The 17,671-nt window shown below is 38.5% G+C and overlaps 1 protein-coding gene across 1 annotated transcript in view; it reads left to right on the top strand.

Moving 5' to 3' along the window:
• The first annotated feature begins 3,807 nt into the window (after positions 1–3,807).
• fgd5a (FYVE, RhoGEF and PH domain containing 5a) overlaps positions 3,808–17,671 on the top strand; it is a 34,348-nt gene continuing 20,484 nt past the window's right edge. The window contains exons 1-3 of the mRNA XM_062986895.1: positions 3,808–3,977; positions 6,346–9,142; positions 16,114–16,231. Coding sequence (XP_062842965.1) covers positions 3,968–3,977; positions 6,346–9,142; positions 16,114–16,231 — 2,925 coding nt within the window. The 5' untranslated portion in view covers positions 3,808–3,967. The remainder of the gene's footprint in view (positions 3,978–6,345; positions 9,143–16,113; positions 16,232–17,671) is intronic.

Raw genomic sequence — 17,671 nt, 5'->3', positions numbered from 1 at the left:
GTCTGCAATCTGCCCTTCATCAGGCGTGAAGATGCACAGCTGGTGGTGCTTCACAATAGACAAGTGATTGTAAAATCACATTCATGCAGATGGCTTGCAAGGTAAAAATCTGTCAAAATACAAGTTATATAAAATACAAGTGACATGCGGCTGTGTAATGAGTATCATTAGGAACAAAAGTAGGTTACAGTGTGTACTAGACAGTAAAAAGTGATATCTTTGCATTAGTCACTAGTAATTAGACAGTTTCTTACTTAAAGTCTCACTATGTACAGTGAGGGTAAACAGTATTCATGATTACACCATACAAAAGAGTCAAAGCAAAATTCAATGATCTTCATTCAAGAACAGATCAATATCAGACAATCAAAAGGGGACTGTATATACTTCAAACAAATGTACAATTATATTACAGATTTAGCATTATTATTTGGACAAGAATGCACACTAGTCTGGGTAAGTAAATGGGTAAGTGTTTGATACTCTGCAATGAAATGGGTCGGTACCAACCCTAATGTGTCCCTGATTAGGATAAATCAGCTAATAATGATTAATGAATTAATGATAGTACACTATGTGAGAAAGCCTAGCTACTCAGTTCTGTATAATTAATAGCACACGTACTAATGGTTGACTATGGCTGCTAAAGTGCTCCCAGCCATAGATGTCTATCAAATAATTGCAGCTTAAACTATGCCTAAACTGTGAATGCTTACTTCCTTTAATGACTTATATTTCTAATTTAATCTTTGAAGTTGTTATCCCTTTGCCTTAAATATTTTTTCATCCTTGGTAAATGCTTTATCCTGGTTAGGGTGACATCCCAAAAACAATGATGCCAGTCAAGCACATAGCACCACACACTTCAATCTTAATAGTGGTTTGTCACCATGACAGCAGCAAAGGAAATATTGATTCAATGTTGATTTTGGCCTCATCAGCTAGTTATCAGTTAATGCCTCTTATCTTACAGATGTGAGAAGAGTCTATACCAGCTGTTAAAGTTCCATTTAGTTTATAAATTACATTAGTCTAGGGATTTTATCTCTATTTTTGGAGCGCAGATAGTGAAGTAGATTTCCACCTCCACCAAGATTTTATTTTTTAGGAATGCTCCAACATTCTTGATTTGTAGACAAATGATGAACAAAACTGTTAGTACTTTTTAAACCATATTCATATATCATTCATATATTAATAACCTTATATTTTAACTATAAACTAAACTACAAAAATGATCTAATTTCTATTTAAGCCTTAAATCATCTCCTAAACATAGTAAGAATTTAAGGGGTTAATATCAACACCTTTATCCAGGAGTTGCTAAGGAAGTGTTGCCTGTCGTGCAGGAAACAGGGAGAGCAGTTTCCTGTTATGAACAGAGGCTTTTAAAGAGCTGCTTTCCTCCAGTCAGACATTAGACAACCAGTTGGAAAACTTGTATTTAGAAGTTGTTGATGTCTGTAGTTCTTCAAACCAATACAATTAATTTAAAGTACATACACATACAGCAACTATTATAAGTTCGTAGTGTAGAAAGACTAATTTCAATTGTGTGGCATTATATAAACTTGAGCACTGCGCAGATACTTTTTACTATTCAGTAAAAACCAAACCCGGATCTCAACGGTGGAGGGCTAACATAATAGACCAATGCGCCATCCAAACGTCCACTCATCCAGGACATTTCATAAACAAATGTATTTTCCTCAGTCAAGAAATTAAATCTGGAAGTTTTAGCAAGACAGAAAGGCTAATAAATTAGGACCTGTTTTCAAAAGAGAAGAGTAAACATGCAGTTACATGGTTTTGCCAATCTTTTGTCTAAGATCTTATTTAAAATGTATGAATGTATTAATAAAGTTATGAGTAATGTTTACACTTTGCCAAAAGGGATGGGCCACACTGTTGCAAAAATATAAAGTGGTACCGTGTAACTCAACGTCCCCTAAACTCAAAATCTTTGAAACACCCTTCGTCGAGAAATTTGTACACTTAGTTTGTTTTTTTTAAATGTATTTATTTAATTTAAAATTAACAATGAACAGTTGCTTTTTTCAGAGCTCGGCTTGAGCGGTGCGGTAATACATCAAGTGTGCATATGAGACAAAGATTCACTAAAAGGTCCACATGTATCTGTGTTTATCTGGATTTTCCTCACTGTTTCACTTTTAAACTTGTGTTACAGCTCGGGGTTCTGAGAAATTGTAAGAATCAGCTTTTTATTTCAGTGTTTTTATATTATATTTGTTATTTTCGGTGTATACGTGTCAAAAACAACCCCTTTATTTTACATTAGCCTAAAATATATGCAAGTCCACGGGGCCATGGAAGGCATTAACAGGTTTCCCATACATTCTTATGGGAAAAATTTACTTGAAACTTAACGTCATTTAAACTCAACTCCAGTCCCAGAACCAATAGACGTTGAGTTTCAAGGTACCGCTGTATTATTTATTATTCCTTACATTCCAACGCTGTAACTAGGGTTGCCAACCGTCCTGTAATATATGGAATCGTTCCTTATTTGGAAACTAAACGTGGTGTTCCGTGTTGAACTGATACGGGACGAGCTTTGTTCCGTATTTTTATCAATGGGAGAGAAACACTGCAGATTAGACTGAGACAGGACGATGTGTATGAAACAGAAGGAAACTGCTGCCACCGTGGGAATTAGAAAGCGTTTGGTTATTATTTTAAGTAGTATTCATTTTTAGTCTTAGTAACGCCGTGTGTGCGCAGGCATATCAGCATAACAACCTGTTCATTACTTCGTTGTTTGAGTAGCGCAGTGGGCAGAACGCATCGTGCGTATTTTTCCGCCCTAGGTCGAATCCGGCTTAGGGAGAAATTAAGGTAACACAAGCAGGGCCGGCGCTATGGGGGCGCTGGGGTGGGCATTGCCCCCCTCCAGATTTTCTCACTGCCCCCCTAAGCAACGCAGTCCAGAACCGGGGCTGCATGTCAGTGTGAAGATGGATTATGTAAAAATGTTGTTTGCACTATTGAGAAAAAATGTTACATGATGTTCTTTATGCATGTTGTTTTGCCTAAAATATTTTATAGGATTAACCAGGGCAGCTGTAGCCTAGTGGTTAAAGCCTACTGGTACAATCAGAAGGTTGCCGGTTCAAGACCCACCACTGTCAGGTTGCCGCTGTTGGGCCCTTAAGCAAGGCCCTTAACCCTGAATTGCTCAGATTGTATAGTGTCACAGTACTGTAAGTCGCTTTGGATAAAAGCGTCTGCTAAATGCCAAAAATGTAAATGTAAATGTAACCACCTACAACCCCCCCCCCCCCCCACCCCGCCGCTACCTCTCAGGTAAACACCCGCCATCCCACCCCCACCTTATGCCTTCCACCAACCCGCCAACCCAGGGTGTTTCTTATTTCCAGTTCTGAAAGTTGGCATCCCTAGCTGTAACTGCCAACAATAGCAAAATGCTAATGTTATTAATTTGTGATTTAAGATTATAAAGCTAAAACTAACAATAAAAATTAGGGTCGATTTATGAAAAGGAAGTATATTTGATAACAAAACAAGTCTTTAAATGCTTGTTTGCGCTCTGACAGAGTGTTTATAACGTGTTTATAAAGGCTAATTTGTTAGCTGTTATTGATCAGATGTGTGTTTACATGGCTGACTGACTCTGCCTCCTCAGGAAGCGCGCGCGCGCAGTCTTCACCCGCCTCTCGGCGCAGAAAGTCAGGCACGCGCGCTGCTCGCGCTCCAGCCACTGAGGAGCCGTTAGACTCAGATTTAAAATCTCCTCAGAACTGAACAAAAGAGAGAAAATCGGAATAATTTCTTAATTAAAGTTTAATTTCTATTCCGTAAAGTTGGCGAAAATGTCGGTGGAATAACATTTGTGTTACAGTTGGAGATAATTACTGAAGAGACGTTATTAGTGTATCTGAGGGAAGCGATGTGGACCGTTAGACTTTCCTCTGGATGACAACCGAAAATGAGCACAGGTGAGGAACAAACCTTTTAAAAACTTTTAATTACCTAATAATTGTTATCAGATGTGTTTATTCTTGTGAGTTTTTAAACACACAATGGTTTATTATTCATTATTAACTATTATTAATTAAACTACACACTCAGACATTCAGCATTAACGTTAGGTCACAGTATTACGTACAGGTTTACTATCCTCACTTTTTGCAACTACACGTCGTGTAATAAATAACATTCAAAAGCTAGACTAAAGGTCTTAATCGCATAAGTGATGTCTTGCCTGCCATCTAATAACTGGTTTCCAAGGACTAGTTTGTTCGGTTTTGTAATTTAACCTGAATATCCATGATCTGAGATGTTGTACGGAATACTGTTAAATACTGTTAATACTGTTAATACTGTCACAGTGTTCCGTACACTACATAGAAATAGTGTCTGGTGTCAGTTCTGTTTGTAGAGCATCTCCTGCTCTTTTCTTTGAGCTTTGTGAAATGTAGTTTATATTATCCATGAGTGCATGTGATCTCTTATAAATGTATAAAATAAATGTACATATGCACTAAAGGGCCAGAAGTCCTGTTTAATAAGGGATACCTTATGTGCAATGGGTTATTGGCATTACAGACATGTAGTGTAGTGTCACCAGTGACATTTTTATGAGAATAGAGGAAAATAGAGGAAAAGTATTCAAACATTTATATTTACATTTTCGGCATTTAGCAGACGCTTTTATCCAAATATACCGTGACAGTATATTGTCTAAGCAATTGAGGGTTAAGGACTTTGCTCAGGGGCCCAACAGTGTCAGCCAGGCGCTTGAACCAGCAACCTTTGGCTTACTAGTCCAGTACCTTAACCACTAGGCCACAACTGTCCCTAACAAACTAATAATGGCAAATACAAATCTAATAACTGTTTAAATTAGTAAAACATGTCGTCTGTTAAAAAGACACTATTGACAAAGTTGCTACAGTTTTCAATGCAAAATAACCCGGTGCTGTGCACTACTCATAATAACCTGCTGTGCCATTGTGCCACCCAGTTCTTTATTTCAGAATAGAATGTTAGTACTAGAATTTGTTATTTAAATTCCTTTAGGGTTCTTGTTAAGTACTCATCACCTATTTAAACAATATGGAATATTTACTGTAAAAATGTTTTGTTTTGTTGATAAAAATCTTTTACTTGCTGTAACAAGTGATTTATTGAATAGTTCCAAGCATTAACTTTTAATTATGTTCAAATTCTTAAGTGCACCATTTCATTCATCTGCTCTAAAAGATGCCTCTTAAAAGAAAAGGTTTCAGACTAATCATATACACTCTGTAATTAAACATGTGGGGTCAAAACGTTTTTTTTTTCTGATCAGCCAGGCAGGTCCATCTTTCTTACTCTTACCTGTCTTGTTATTTTAGCCTGCAACCCTGTGGGATCCTTGTAATCCCTTTCTCATCCCTTATCACACAGCTGATGCACCCACTAAGGCATGGTGAGATGAATAATATTTCACAAACCACAGCTGAGATCATGTCCTGTTGCCTTGGCACAGTCAAAGGTCCAGCCTATTATCTTCCTCGTTCTCTCCTGTTTTAATCGAATTCTTCATTGCATAATTCATATCCTGTTTTGAACTTAGAGGGCTGTATTGTTTCTTTTTTTATTGTTTCTTTAAATACTAAAAGGACCTTTACAGAAAGAGCTATCGTACAGTAAAATATATTGCTCATCAATTTAAATCATTTAAGGTATGATTTAAAAAATGCAGAATTCATGGTCAGAAGCAGCGTGGCATGCTGGTAGTGTCTTTCACCTATGCACTTCCTGTTCAGTGACCTTCTAGGAGAGTCTGCAGGAATAGTTAATTTGCGCTGATGGAAAACAACATCTTAGCAGAGAGATCACCAAGTGCAAAGGGAGTTTAGTAGGACGTGCGTCAAGGCAGGTACTAAATAACAGGAAGAGACAAAGGGTGTATGAGTTTTGTTAAGAGAAAGGGTGTGTTGCAGCAGAAAGGTCTCAAATTCACATTAACCTTGTTTAAGGACGTCGTTCGGTTTTCATCACCAGTAGAGTTATTATTTTTGTTTCTGTTGTTTTTGGCTTGAAAATGTTTTAACAGTAAGTTTTACAATGTTTGCAGGTAATGACTAAGCAAATTTACATTTTTAACTGCTTCACCTACTCAATAGCATCAATAGAATTTATAAGCAAAATTTTTATATAGCAATAAACAACACTTAATACTTAAGTGGAAATCTAAGTTTTAATTACATTTTTATAGGTTTGCCACAGATTTGACTGTCAATGTTTTCACTAATATCTTTTTTTTTTTACCAGCCTGTGTCTTTATTCTAATTTTATCCTTTTTCTGATTTTTTTAAGAATATCAAGAGCCACTGCAAACTTCTCAACGCAAGATACCAAGTCGCCTAACCATCACAGTGCGCTCCACCCTAATGTCAGTACCTTGTCCGTCCTCTCGAGGTCCTAAACCTCCAGTCGCCCCTAAACCGAGACATGCCATACAGCAAGTGGATGAACACAGCCAGTGTATTATTAGCAATGGGGATGTAGTGTCCTCAGATAGTCTGGAGCTGGAGCAGGACAGCGAATCGGAACTCGCACAGGATGAATCCGACCCACCAGAGGAGTCCTGCAAGGAGGAGTCTATCAAAGTTAAAGAGGAAGAGCTGAAGGGGAATCCCAGCAACCAGGATTTTATTCGTGATAAAGGAATCAATGAGTTAGACGTAGTGGTAAAAAGAGGGGATGGGGAAAGAGAGACCAACATCAAAGATGATGACGATGATGCAGGCTCTGCTAATGATATCAAGGAAGTTATTGACATTTTTCCATCTGCTGTAGACCACAATAAAGACACTGGTTATGTGCCCCAATCTCAGAGCACAAATGATTCTGATAGTACAGTGGAATATTTTGCTCAGTGTCCTGAGAATGAGATTTCCACAGAAGACCGAAAAGAAGGTAAATCAGAGGACATAGCAAGCTTCTATGAAGAAATTGAGGATTCAACCTTAAATCAGGACACGTATGCGGAAATAGAGAATTCAGAGGAGCCTACATCAGAGAGTGCTGATGATATTGATGAACCTCATTTCAATGAGCAAAAATGCTCCCCAACAGAATGTGCCAATCACCTATGTGATAAGGGCACAAATCCAAGTGAGAAGGACCCAACAAATGCAGAGGCTAAATCTTCAAATCAAAATCTGCAGGGCAGTCAGGCTTCACTGTGTGAGGAGTACCCTTATGATATCATTGGATCTTTGGATGACACCAGTGCGTGGCAGCCAGAACGTGCCACTAAAGACCAATCTGGGCGTTTCAGATTCTCAGAGGAAGCGGAGGATGGCTTTGAGCCATATTCAGTCATAGAGGCTGTGCCTGCTGATCTAATGAGCACCTCAGATCCAGAGGTGGAGTATACTGATGAGCAATGTAGTCAAGAGAAAGCAACTGATACTGAGACTGTAATGGCAGATATATCCGCCCAGGAGCATTTTTATGATGTGGCGGAAATAGAGGAAGAACAAGCACAGGTGGTGGACAGTGTCAGTTTATTCTCAGAACCTCTGAATCAGGACGACGAGGAAACAGCAAACAGGGAGACAGTCGATGACTATGCAGACATAGATCATTCTTTGTGCGAGGATGGAGATGATCAGCAGCTGGAATGTGTATCATCAGAGGATTATGTTGAAATAGGGGATGAAGATGAACCTGAAGACATAACCCATAAAATTAGAAGGAAGAGCACCATGAACCGTTCAGCCAGGTGCAGCCAAGTGGACATGAACCAAAGAAATAGTTGCCAGCCACGCCTTAGACTTTGCAACATTACAGTCCCTCCTGACCTAGACCTGGGCAGGACTCCGGAAATAACGAACCGACTTGTTTTTGCTCACACGACTGAGGCATTTGAAGAGGACATACAAGACCTTGACTGCCACATTGTGCCTTTTTTGGAGAACTCAGACTCAGATAGTGATGAGCACATTTATGAAGAAGCAGGTTTTGACTCAGATGGAGAAAACTTTATCATTCTTGACAAAAAGGCCATTGTGACTCGGTCACGGTCACTTTCAGGGAAAGTACCTGGATATGTACCTGAGACTGTTCCAGAGGAGACAGGTAATGAGTCTCAGACTCATGAGTACTACACTGTGGATTTTGACCAGAATGGAGATCTGATAAATTCACCAGATAGCTCCGAGGTAAATCGCAAAATTCCTTCAATGAATTCTAGACGTTTTCTGCTCTATCCACGATCCTATTCTGTAGAGGGTCGGGACATGCATTTATCTGCTCATTTGGAAAGTGATTGCTCACCCAGGTTGGAGAACAGAGAGAAAAGGAAAGATGACACTCTCTCACTACCTTGCGTTATTACCTCTTCTGGAAGTTTTTCTCAAAGAAGCCACCAGTCTTCCAGTGGCGTGTCTACACCTACATCTCTTGTGGATATTCCACCCCCCTTTGAACTGGCTTACATCACCAAGAGACCTATCACCAAAAGCTCTCCATCTTTACTCATTCAACACGAACCGAATGACAAACACAAAAAGAAGAAGACATCATTCAAGCGTTTTTTGGCTTTAAAGTTCAAAAGAAAAACTGATACCAAGTCACTCGGAGATGGCAGTGTACGTTCCTCCAGATCATCGTCAGAATCCAGCCACCATGGGCCGGTGCGAGTGATAGAGCTCGACCGGAGGAGTACCGGCAGCTCCCCTCAGCTTCAGTCCCGCGTTGTGAAATCACAGCGCAACTCAGACTTTCCCACCGCCTTTGTGGTTTACAAAGACAGGCAAAAGAAGAAGGGCATCCCCAAGACTTACGGGACTAGAGGCATCTCTAGAGTGGAGTCTTTTGAGGAGCGCTCTCGCCCTCCGTTTATGCCACTGCCACTCACCAAGCCTAGATCCATCTCCTTTCCAAGTGCGGATACTTCTGATTATGAAAACATTCCAGCCATGACTTCAGACTATGAGAATATACAGATTCCTACTGGCAGACCCTCTCGGGCAGTTACAATTACTGAATTCTTTGACGATCAGATTCGAACAGGAGCTGTAAACGAAAATGACGGTTATGTTGACATGAACAGCTTAGCAGGCATAGAGAACAAGCCCAACACACAAGAGCAAGAGACAGAAAGGTATGAGGCATTTTTTAATGTTCATCTGTTTATGCAATTTTATGATTAAATACTGACCATCTAAATGTTGATAATCATCAAATGGAAATATAATTGGATATAAACCGCACACATTTCTTTAAAAGCTTACAGATGTTTCAAAGAATGGGGTAAGTAAGATCTGTTTCCCTTTCGCTGTCACATTGCCGGTATTGTAACACTGTATTGTTGGGTATTTTGTGAGGGACTTGGTTTTGGTTTTGTGTCACATTAGCACGCTGTAAATCACGAGAGAGTTCTCATGTCGGGAATGTTGAAAGCTCTTCCTCCAAACACAATGGCAGTACCATCACAGAGGTTTGAAGGAAGTAGTGGCCAAAACAATGTTAACAGGAAATGGGTTTAGTGTTTGGACAGTCTGATAGTGTTGGCTTCACCTTTCTGTCTGAGAGCAGTCCAAGTTAGATTTGCTCATGGAAAAAATGAAGATTGTGCAAAATAAATCCTGTTAAAAATGTGTTAATTTCAACACGTCGTCAAATTTAGCCAGAGGTGTCCAAATGTTGGCATAAGATTTTATGTGTAAGAAGCTTTATTCACTTATTACTGTGCAGATTTTAGCTGATGGTGCATCAAAGTTCAAATCAGTTGAATTGGTTTTTAATTTATTCCTAATCAGATCTATTTTTGCATAATCAAACTAAAGCCTGTACTCATAAGCAGATGTGCAAGATGTATGAATAATAAACTACATTACCCATAGATAATATGCTCTGAGGGTAAGTCAGCTTTGATTAATAACCCCTTCTGCACCCAAGCAAGAAGATTTGAATAAGCTGCTAACACCTGCTTACCCAGGATTCCCATCCGTATGGTGCATTAGAAGAGCAGCCTGCAGTGTAGAAGCTCATTGGGTTCAGAAAGATGAAGTGTGCTTGTGGGAGGGCTTATCTTATTTTCTCAGTTGCTGGTTCTTCTGAATGGTAACTTCTGTGTGTGTGTGTGTGTGTGTAAGCAAAAAGATGCCAGATAGAACCTGTGTTACAAATAGCCAGGTATGTGAAGAACTTGGATTAGTATCTTGGGTGATTTTTCATTCTTATTGCCGTCGTCTCCCTGAATCATGATGAGGAGAAATTGAACAAGTGTTTGCAAAAATATTGTGGTTGTTGTTTTCTTAGTAAAGATTTCACGTAGTTCGATGTAATAAGCATGTCTCAGTCTGTAAATGTGTAATTCCAAAGACTAAGTACTGTTTCTCCATGGACCTGTTATTTTCTCATAGCTTTGTTTAATGTTTGGTAACTTTTCTGTCCCCACTAGTTATGTCATGATCATTTTTTAATTTTTAGTACAGTGTGAAAGCTCTGATGATATTATTACTGATTATTACTAATAGCAAATAACCGATAACTAACAAAAAGCAGATAAGTCATTGATTAACTCTGTTGGTTAAAAGGTATTTTAAATTCATTATCATTAGCCACTTGTTGATATTTAAATTAGTAGTGGAGCTGGACACCTCACACACTTTAACATCACTAAGAGACAAATAAGAAATCTGCTTGATGAACTTTGACTTAACAAGAATTTGACACCTCTTAAGGGTGCATTCATAGCATCTGTTACCTTACAGTGGTGTCATGCTGTGTGCACGTTAGAATAATGCGGTGCTAAAAGAGGCAATGAATGAATGAATAAGTAATGTAGGTCAGTTTAAAAATTGCATCCTTAGATTTAATAGTGAAACCACACTGCAAACAAGCTATGGGAAACATAAATAGTGTAACAGGTGGTCGGCTTATGGACAGTTTATATCTTGTGTTTACACAGATGTGTAATGTCATTTTTACTGGCAGAATTGATTTCCCTTCAGTATGAATTAGTTGTTTGTTTAAACCTTACACTTACTAATTACTCAGCAATTACACAGAAAATGCATTTTCCTGTCTAATCTAATCTAAGCAGCCTAGCAATCAAAAGCAAACAAGCAACCAACAAAAAAAATATTGTCAAAACATGGACAAATGTTTTACGTTTGGTTGTTACCTAAAAGAAAATGGCAATATTTGCATCTCTAGTAAAAACATCCTGAATATTGAATGTAGTACTTAGATTAAGTAACTTGATCATTGTGTTTTTGTCTTCAGGGACATTTCATACTGTACATTTGCCCTGAGCGGTCAACAGTTAAAGCCATAATAGCAATAATAACATATCAATGTGGGCTTTGTAGCTGAAGCTCTTTGTGTTATTGAAGAAAAAAACTCCCCAGAGTATTCATTCATCATTAGGCTTTGGGCGGAAAGGGTCAATCTTTAACCCTGCTATGACCAAATTATCCTCGGCTCCTCAGAGTGAGAGCCCTGGAGTCATCATTACACCTCTGTGGTAAATGAGCTCCAATGGTGCAACAGACACTAACAATTTCAACTGGCCTCTGGGCGCCGTTTTAATCGATTTTCATCAGAGGAGCATCAAGAAAATTTGTAAAAGTCATTTATATTGCTGGTACCTTCATATGGTTTAGCACTAAATGTAGACAGATATTCAGCCCTTCTGTTTTGTTTTTTCCTCCACACATACCCACACACCCTCCCACCAGCACACTAATCTTCCTCTGAGAGATTCTACGAAATAAAGCTTCTATTTTTGGATCGTAATCTTGGACCCTTTCTATTTGTATGTTATTGTTTGCCTCTTTTGTGTAGAATACACATTAGTATTACAACAGTCCTTCACAGGTCTGTATAGAGTGTTTCAGCGAGCCTTGGGCATTTTTTCCCAGTGACATTATTGATTTCTCTCATGGTGTGTCCGCTATCTCTAGTGTTGCCTACTGTCAGCACTCTTAAAGAACAGCCAGGTTAGCTGCTACTTGTCTGGTGAAGAGCCTAAGTCACTGAAGCTCCTTGACCTGTTTTTGTTGGTAGTGTGTTTGTAACGTTCTCAGCTTGAGTTTGACTTTGCTGCTGCTGCTGGTGGAGGCTCAGTGACAGGGGAGTGATTGATTACATTCTCACCTTGGTCAACCAGAAGCGAGTTTGGTTCCTATTGTTGGATTTGTTATGAATTGTTTTAGTTCTATGATTAAATGTTATAAAGCCATTATGGTAGATTTGGAACATTTGTAAACTGTTGTTCTGCCAAATCTCTTTGCCATACAACACTGTTTTTGGGTATTTTAATTAATGTTAAACAAATGTTAGCATGGTTTGTTTATGACTGAATTATATGTTTTAATATTTTTTTTTCAGCCTGGTCACACAGATTGTTTAAGTAAAACTTTGGATGTAAAAATCCATTCATTTTAAAAAGATTTGTGACACTGATCTTCATGCCTGCAGTACAGAAGTGTACGCGTAGCTTTAAATTGTAGTGTATTTTGTTGTTTTTATGTTGTTTATGTTACAGGGGTGGTTAGCAAACTGACACTAAGACAGATGTGGCCAATTAGCCACAAACTTCCTATGTGTAAAACTAGGTGTACATGTATGATCTAATTTTGTCCCCCAGTAAAATTTGGGATGTCAAATTGCATGAATGAACCCTGTTAAACCAGAATGAGTTCCAGAATTAAATGTTAGATATAGCTGAAATGTTATCGGAAAAATCTCTCTGGTATCACCTCCTGCAAACGCACACAAACAGCAGTTTTCTGGTTTGCATTTAGAGTGGTGATTCTTCTTTTTGATAAATGTTTGTTGCCTAGTGTTACTTTTATCTGACATGTTTGTAGAAACTTTCATGGAAAATAGAGTTTGTGAGTTTGTAGTGTAGTTAGATAGTAAGACATCAGACAGATTATAAAAAAGCAATAGAGAGCAAACAGAGCTCCGGGATTTGTTTTGTTTTCGAACATTAAGGTGTTGTCCGTCTTTTAGTGTTGGCCCGGTCTGGTGCGGTCCAGATTAGTCCTGGGACCCAACCTTTAAGGTCATTATCAAGCTATCCCAAGGGGAAAAACTATATTTATATATATATAGGGCTGAGAAGACAGGGTCAGTATATTGGGTGGAGACAAGCGATATTAACTTCTCAGACTCCCCTGCGGCTCTGAACAACAGGGCAAGGTGTGGCGCAGCCAGGAAAACTGACCCACCGTAAAGATGTTGTTGTTGTCATAGTTCACATTCCTCTTAGTGTTTTACATTTTGAGTATGTTACTGCAGAATTACTGGATGGTAAATAAAGAAGTAGATCTTACAGGACTAAATTGCACTGAAACAAAAGAAAGGATTAAATGTGCACCAGTCGTTTATCTCAGGCCGTCTGTTTTAAAAAGGTTTGCTTCTACAGTTTTGCAATAGAGTTATAAAGCCGCTTTGGAAAGCTTAATAATAGCTTAATAATAATAATCAGTTTAGCAGCACGCTTCATGCAAACAGACACAACTGGGCAAGTGTTTAAATTTGGTTATCTCTGCATGAGGGCTTATTTTACTTTTCCTAACACAAAGCTCTGCAAAGCCTTACTCATAATCTTTCCTGCCATTATCAGCCAGTGCATTTAAATGTACTGCTAATTTAAGTCATTTTGGGAAGGTATTTCACACGCACTTATCTTTCGTAATTGTGCCATTTCAAGAATGGAAGAGAAAAGCAATGTCTGTTCCTAAATGCAGACTTTAAAGTTTAAATCAAGTGAATTACATATTACAGGTCTTCAGTAAAGCAGCAAACAAAAGAACAAATAGGGATGTAATACTGTAGGAAATCATTGTGTTTGTGGCAGTGATTTTGGACCCTAAATTTAGCTCCTGGGGATTATAGCACGGTGATACGGTGAGAAGGGAAGAAGCACTTTGCTTGATAATTGCCTTTTTTAATGATGGCTGTAAGAGAGGTGGAAATAAAGATTACGCAGGATGTGTGAGTTTAATGTGTATTGAAATTAAGTTGTGTTTAAATATGTATTAATGAAATAGTTTCTATTTTCACCTGCTGCTTTATCCTGGTCAGGGGCCACGATAGATTGAATTATATATAAAAACATGGCTTGCAGCATAGTTGGTTTTTGACCTCCACACACCTGATTGACAGGGTGAAAGCTTTTTGACCATGTCTTCTGGACTGAGAGTCTGAGAAAGCGTAACTGACGGTCAGAAATGTATGAATGTAGTAGCAGGTATTACAAAACATTTTTCAATGACACCTGTGTAATACAAGACCAAATGTATGTTTACGAACACATACTGTATATATAATGTACAGTTCTATAGGAATATCAGTATCAGTATGTAATGACCATGTGTGTAAAGTGTGCCTATGGATTTACAAGCATGTGTGTATGCACTCACTGCATATTTGTTCCTCGGGGCCATGTCTGTGCTTCAGTGCTCTAAGTGCCCGCTGTATGCCCACTGAGCCCACTGAGCTCATTCTCACCCCCCACCTGCCAATGCCTTCCCAATCTGGTCTTAACCATGCATGTTACTACTTAAAGCAATGGAAGAGATGGAGAGAGAAAATTATTCACACCAGGTCTAGTGGAAATGAGAAGTGGGAAAATGCTGCTCCTTAGCAAAGGGTAAATTCTGCTCCACTGGATATTGCAGTGCTGTTTAAAACCCAAAAAATCTCCTTGGAGACATTTTTGTAGGGTTTATTTTCACTGAAGAGCGACAAAGGGGATATTCATGCTTGTATTAGAAGGGTTTCATGGCTGTGTGGTGGCTCTTCGAGCAGTTGGAGTGTAGAGTGGTGTGGTCGATTAGCTAGCAGTTGGGGTCTTAACAGATTTGTCGCTCTCTGAAGTCTATTAACAGTGTCAGCCAGAGGCACAGGCGGGAATTTATATGCTATATGATAACAAAGTTTTGCAGAATGGGATTAAGCATTTAAAGGGAAAATATCTGGAGGATTAATTGTTTTGCCTTATTAAGAAATGCTTGGTAAGTGCTCTCATCAAGGCGTAAAAGCATGTTTTTGTTTTTGCTTTCCTGGGTAGTTAGTAGTCATGTGAAGTGGGGAATCAGCTAGTAAATGAGAGCTGGAAATAAATAATATTAAAAAAAAACTGTGTGAACTGAAAAAGGAAAGATAAACAGACACCAAAAGGTGAAGCACTTTTACTGATATAATTCTCAACTTTTTCAAACTCAAACTCTATTATGCACATAAAACCAATTATCTTTATATAAGCACGATAAATAAATAAATCATGGAATATTGCATTCTGAAACGAAATTCTTTCCTCATAAGTTGTCACCCAGCAACAGCAATTTTCAGCTGGATGATGTTTATGTTTTATGTCTAAATGATAAATTGTTCCTGAGTTGTTAAAAAAAAAAAATAAAGGAATGAGAATCTGCACAAAATTGCTACAAACTGCATTTTTCTGTAGTTTAATACAATCGTTGTGTGAAATTCAAAAATGCATTAACATATTCAAAAACCTGAGCCAGGTTTCGATACAGACTGACTGGGAATATTAGTTGGGAGATTCATTTAGCAGTGCCAGCAGGATAATTAAGAAAAATTCCACAACACTGTATATACCCAGCGACACGGTGATACACTTGTCCTCAAGTTTGACCAAAATTTGAAAACCTCAGATGGTAGCTGCCTTTTATATGGAATAGTCTTTATCCAGTAATGCTGTTTAGAATATTGTATACTAAGGTAGTTGCTTTGAATGAAGCACAGAGTATATGGCTATCTGGTGTGTGGACTTGATTTCATTTGCAATTAAGGTTCTTCGGCCTGTTTTATTCTATTAATTGTGCTTCCTTCCTGACAGTGTGATACTATATTTGCCTCTCTCACCAAATGACTAGTGGCCCATTGACTCACTATTTCAGTAAAGATATTACTGGCTCTGCCAAAACTTGCTGCAAACGTAACGTTTGTATTGGTAATAAACTCTCATCTTTAATTGTTTCTATTTTATACTTTTGTGCGGCACCTTGAACTGAAGTGTATGAAATGTGCTATTGAAATAAACTTGCCTGACTTGGTCTTCTCTCTGACTTCATGCTCTCCTTCCCTCAGTGCATACACCGAACCTTTCCCTGTGTGTTCTGCCCCTGAGGCTCCTTCTGCTGAGGAAGACAATGGACGGACGTCTGAGGAAGAGGAACTCTGTGTTGACCAGGGCTACGACAGACAGGTTAGAAACACAAAATATAAAAATCTGTTGAATTCTCAAATCTAAGTTTAGTTTAGTGGAACTGTGCCTGCTGCATCCCTGACCAGGATACAGCAATTAATGAAAATAAAATGAAAATAATCATAATAGAAGTAGTAATAGAAGTTGCATAACATGCTCAAAACCCAGCTGTCTTTTGTATAACGTCACTGTTTGTGTCAAGTGCTTCACTCTGACCTGAAAATCTGAACTCGTAATCAAAGTCTCTGATACTAGCATAGACAAAAACAAGGAGCCTCCCTGTGTAAGTGGAACTCCCTGTGTCTGCACTTTCTGTCAGGTTCAGATTCATATTTCCCCTGTCAGCCATTTTCCAGTCGTGGAGACAGTGGCACTCCACCCGTTCCCTCTGCCCGCTTAGTATGAGCCCGGCCCTGGCCTTGTGACGCACGCTTCCTTATTTTCTTCATTTCTAAAAAGAAAAGCAAACCAAGGGTTGCAAACGGCTATAAGCTCAGCTCAAGAGCTCATATCTACATGATAACACTTAAAACAGTTATTACTTCCGCTTTACTGTAGAACTGGGAAATTAGTCTAGCAGGTTTTACAAAACATCTTAAGTTTTTACATTTATAAATGAAAGAGAGAAATAGGTCCAGACCCACCAGTTTAATAGGTTTAAAAGGTTTCTCTACCAATCAGAATGTAACATTAAACTGTGAGGATTTGCTAGATAATTGTTTGTTTACCCATGGGCTGCTGCCAGTATTAACATCCACACATTTAAATAAGCAAGGTTGGATTGTTGGATTTTGTTTCTATTTTAAACTGTAAAATAGTGGCTCATGACACATGAGTGACAAATATTAAGCAAAATATTGTCATCATCATAAACAGACTGGTATTACCTTTTTCAAATTGAGATATTTAAATAAAAAGATCAAATATGGCCTGGTTTAGATTATTGACTTTGTTCCTAATGAATCATACATAGGCTACTTTGTTTGAAAAGCCAAAAGGTTCCTTCATTCCAAACCAATTTCATTTTGTAAATCTGCATTGTAGATTGTGTAGAATTGTTTTCTGATTACCAGATGTAATCGTTGCTTCAGAGCTGTGATTACATTTTTAGTGCTTGGTTTGTTCCAATCTGCTGTAGGCTGCAGTTTTAATGACTGGTTGTCCGGGTCCTGAGTTTGAGGATTTGAACCTCTTATCAGGATCCTCGGTGGCTAAGATTATCTCAGAAGTTTGGTCTGATATGCTAAAAAGGAAAAGCTGCTTCTGAGTTTCTATCACAGGGTTACCTGAAGCGTTTGGATTGAAAGTGCAGGGACTACATCACTCCCTGATGTCTCGTTTACTAAAACAAACTGCCATGACCTCCTAAATATAGCCATTCGGCAGCAACATGTGCATGCAGCAGGCTGTGATTAGCTTGCAAATCAATGGGTGCTTTGT

This window comes from Trichomycterus rosablanca, chromosome 24, assembly GCF_030014385.1.
Source record: "Trichomycterus rosablanca isolate fTriRos1 chromosome 24, fTriRos1.hap1, whole genome shotgun sequence".
NCBI lineage: Eukaryota > Metazoa > Chordata > Actinopteri > Siluriformes > Trichomycteridae > Trichomycterus > Trichomycterus rosablanca.
This window is presented reverse-complemented; position numbering and strand designations above follow the sequence as displayed.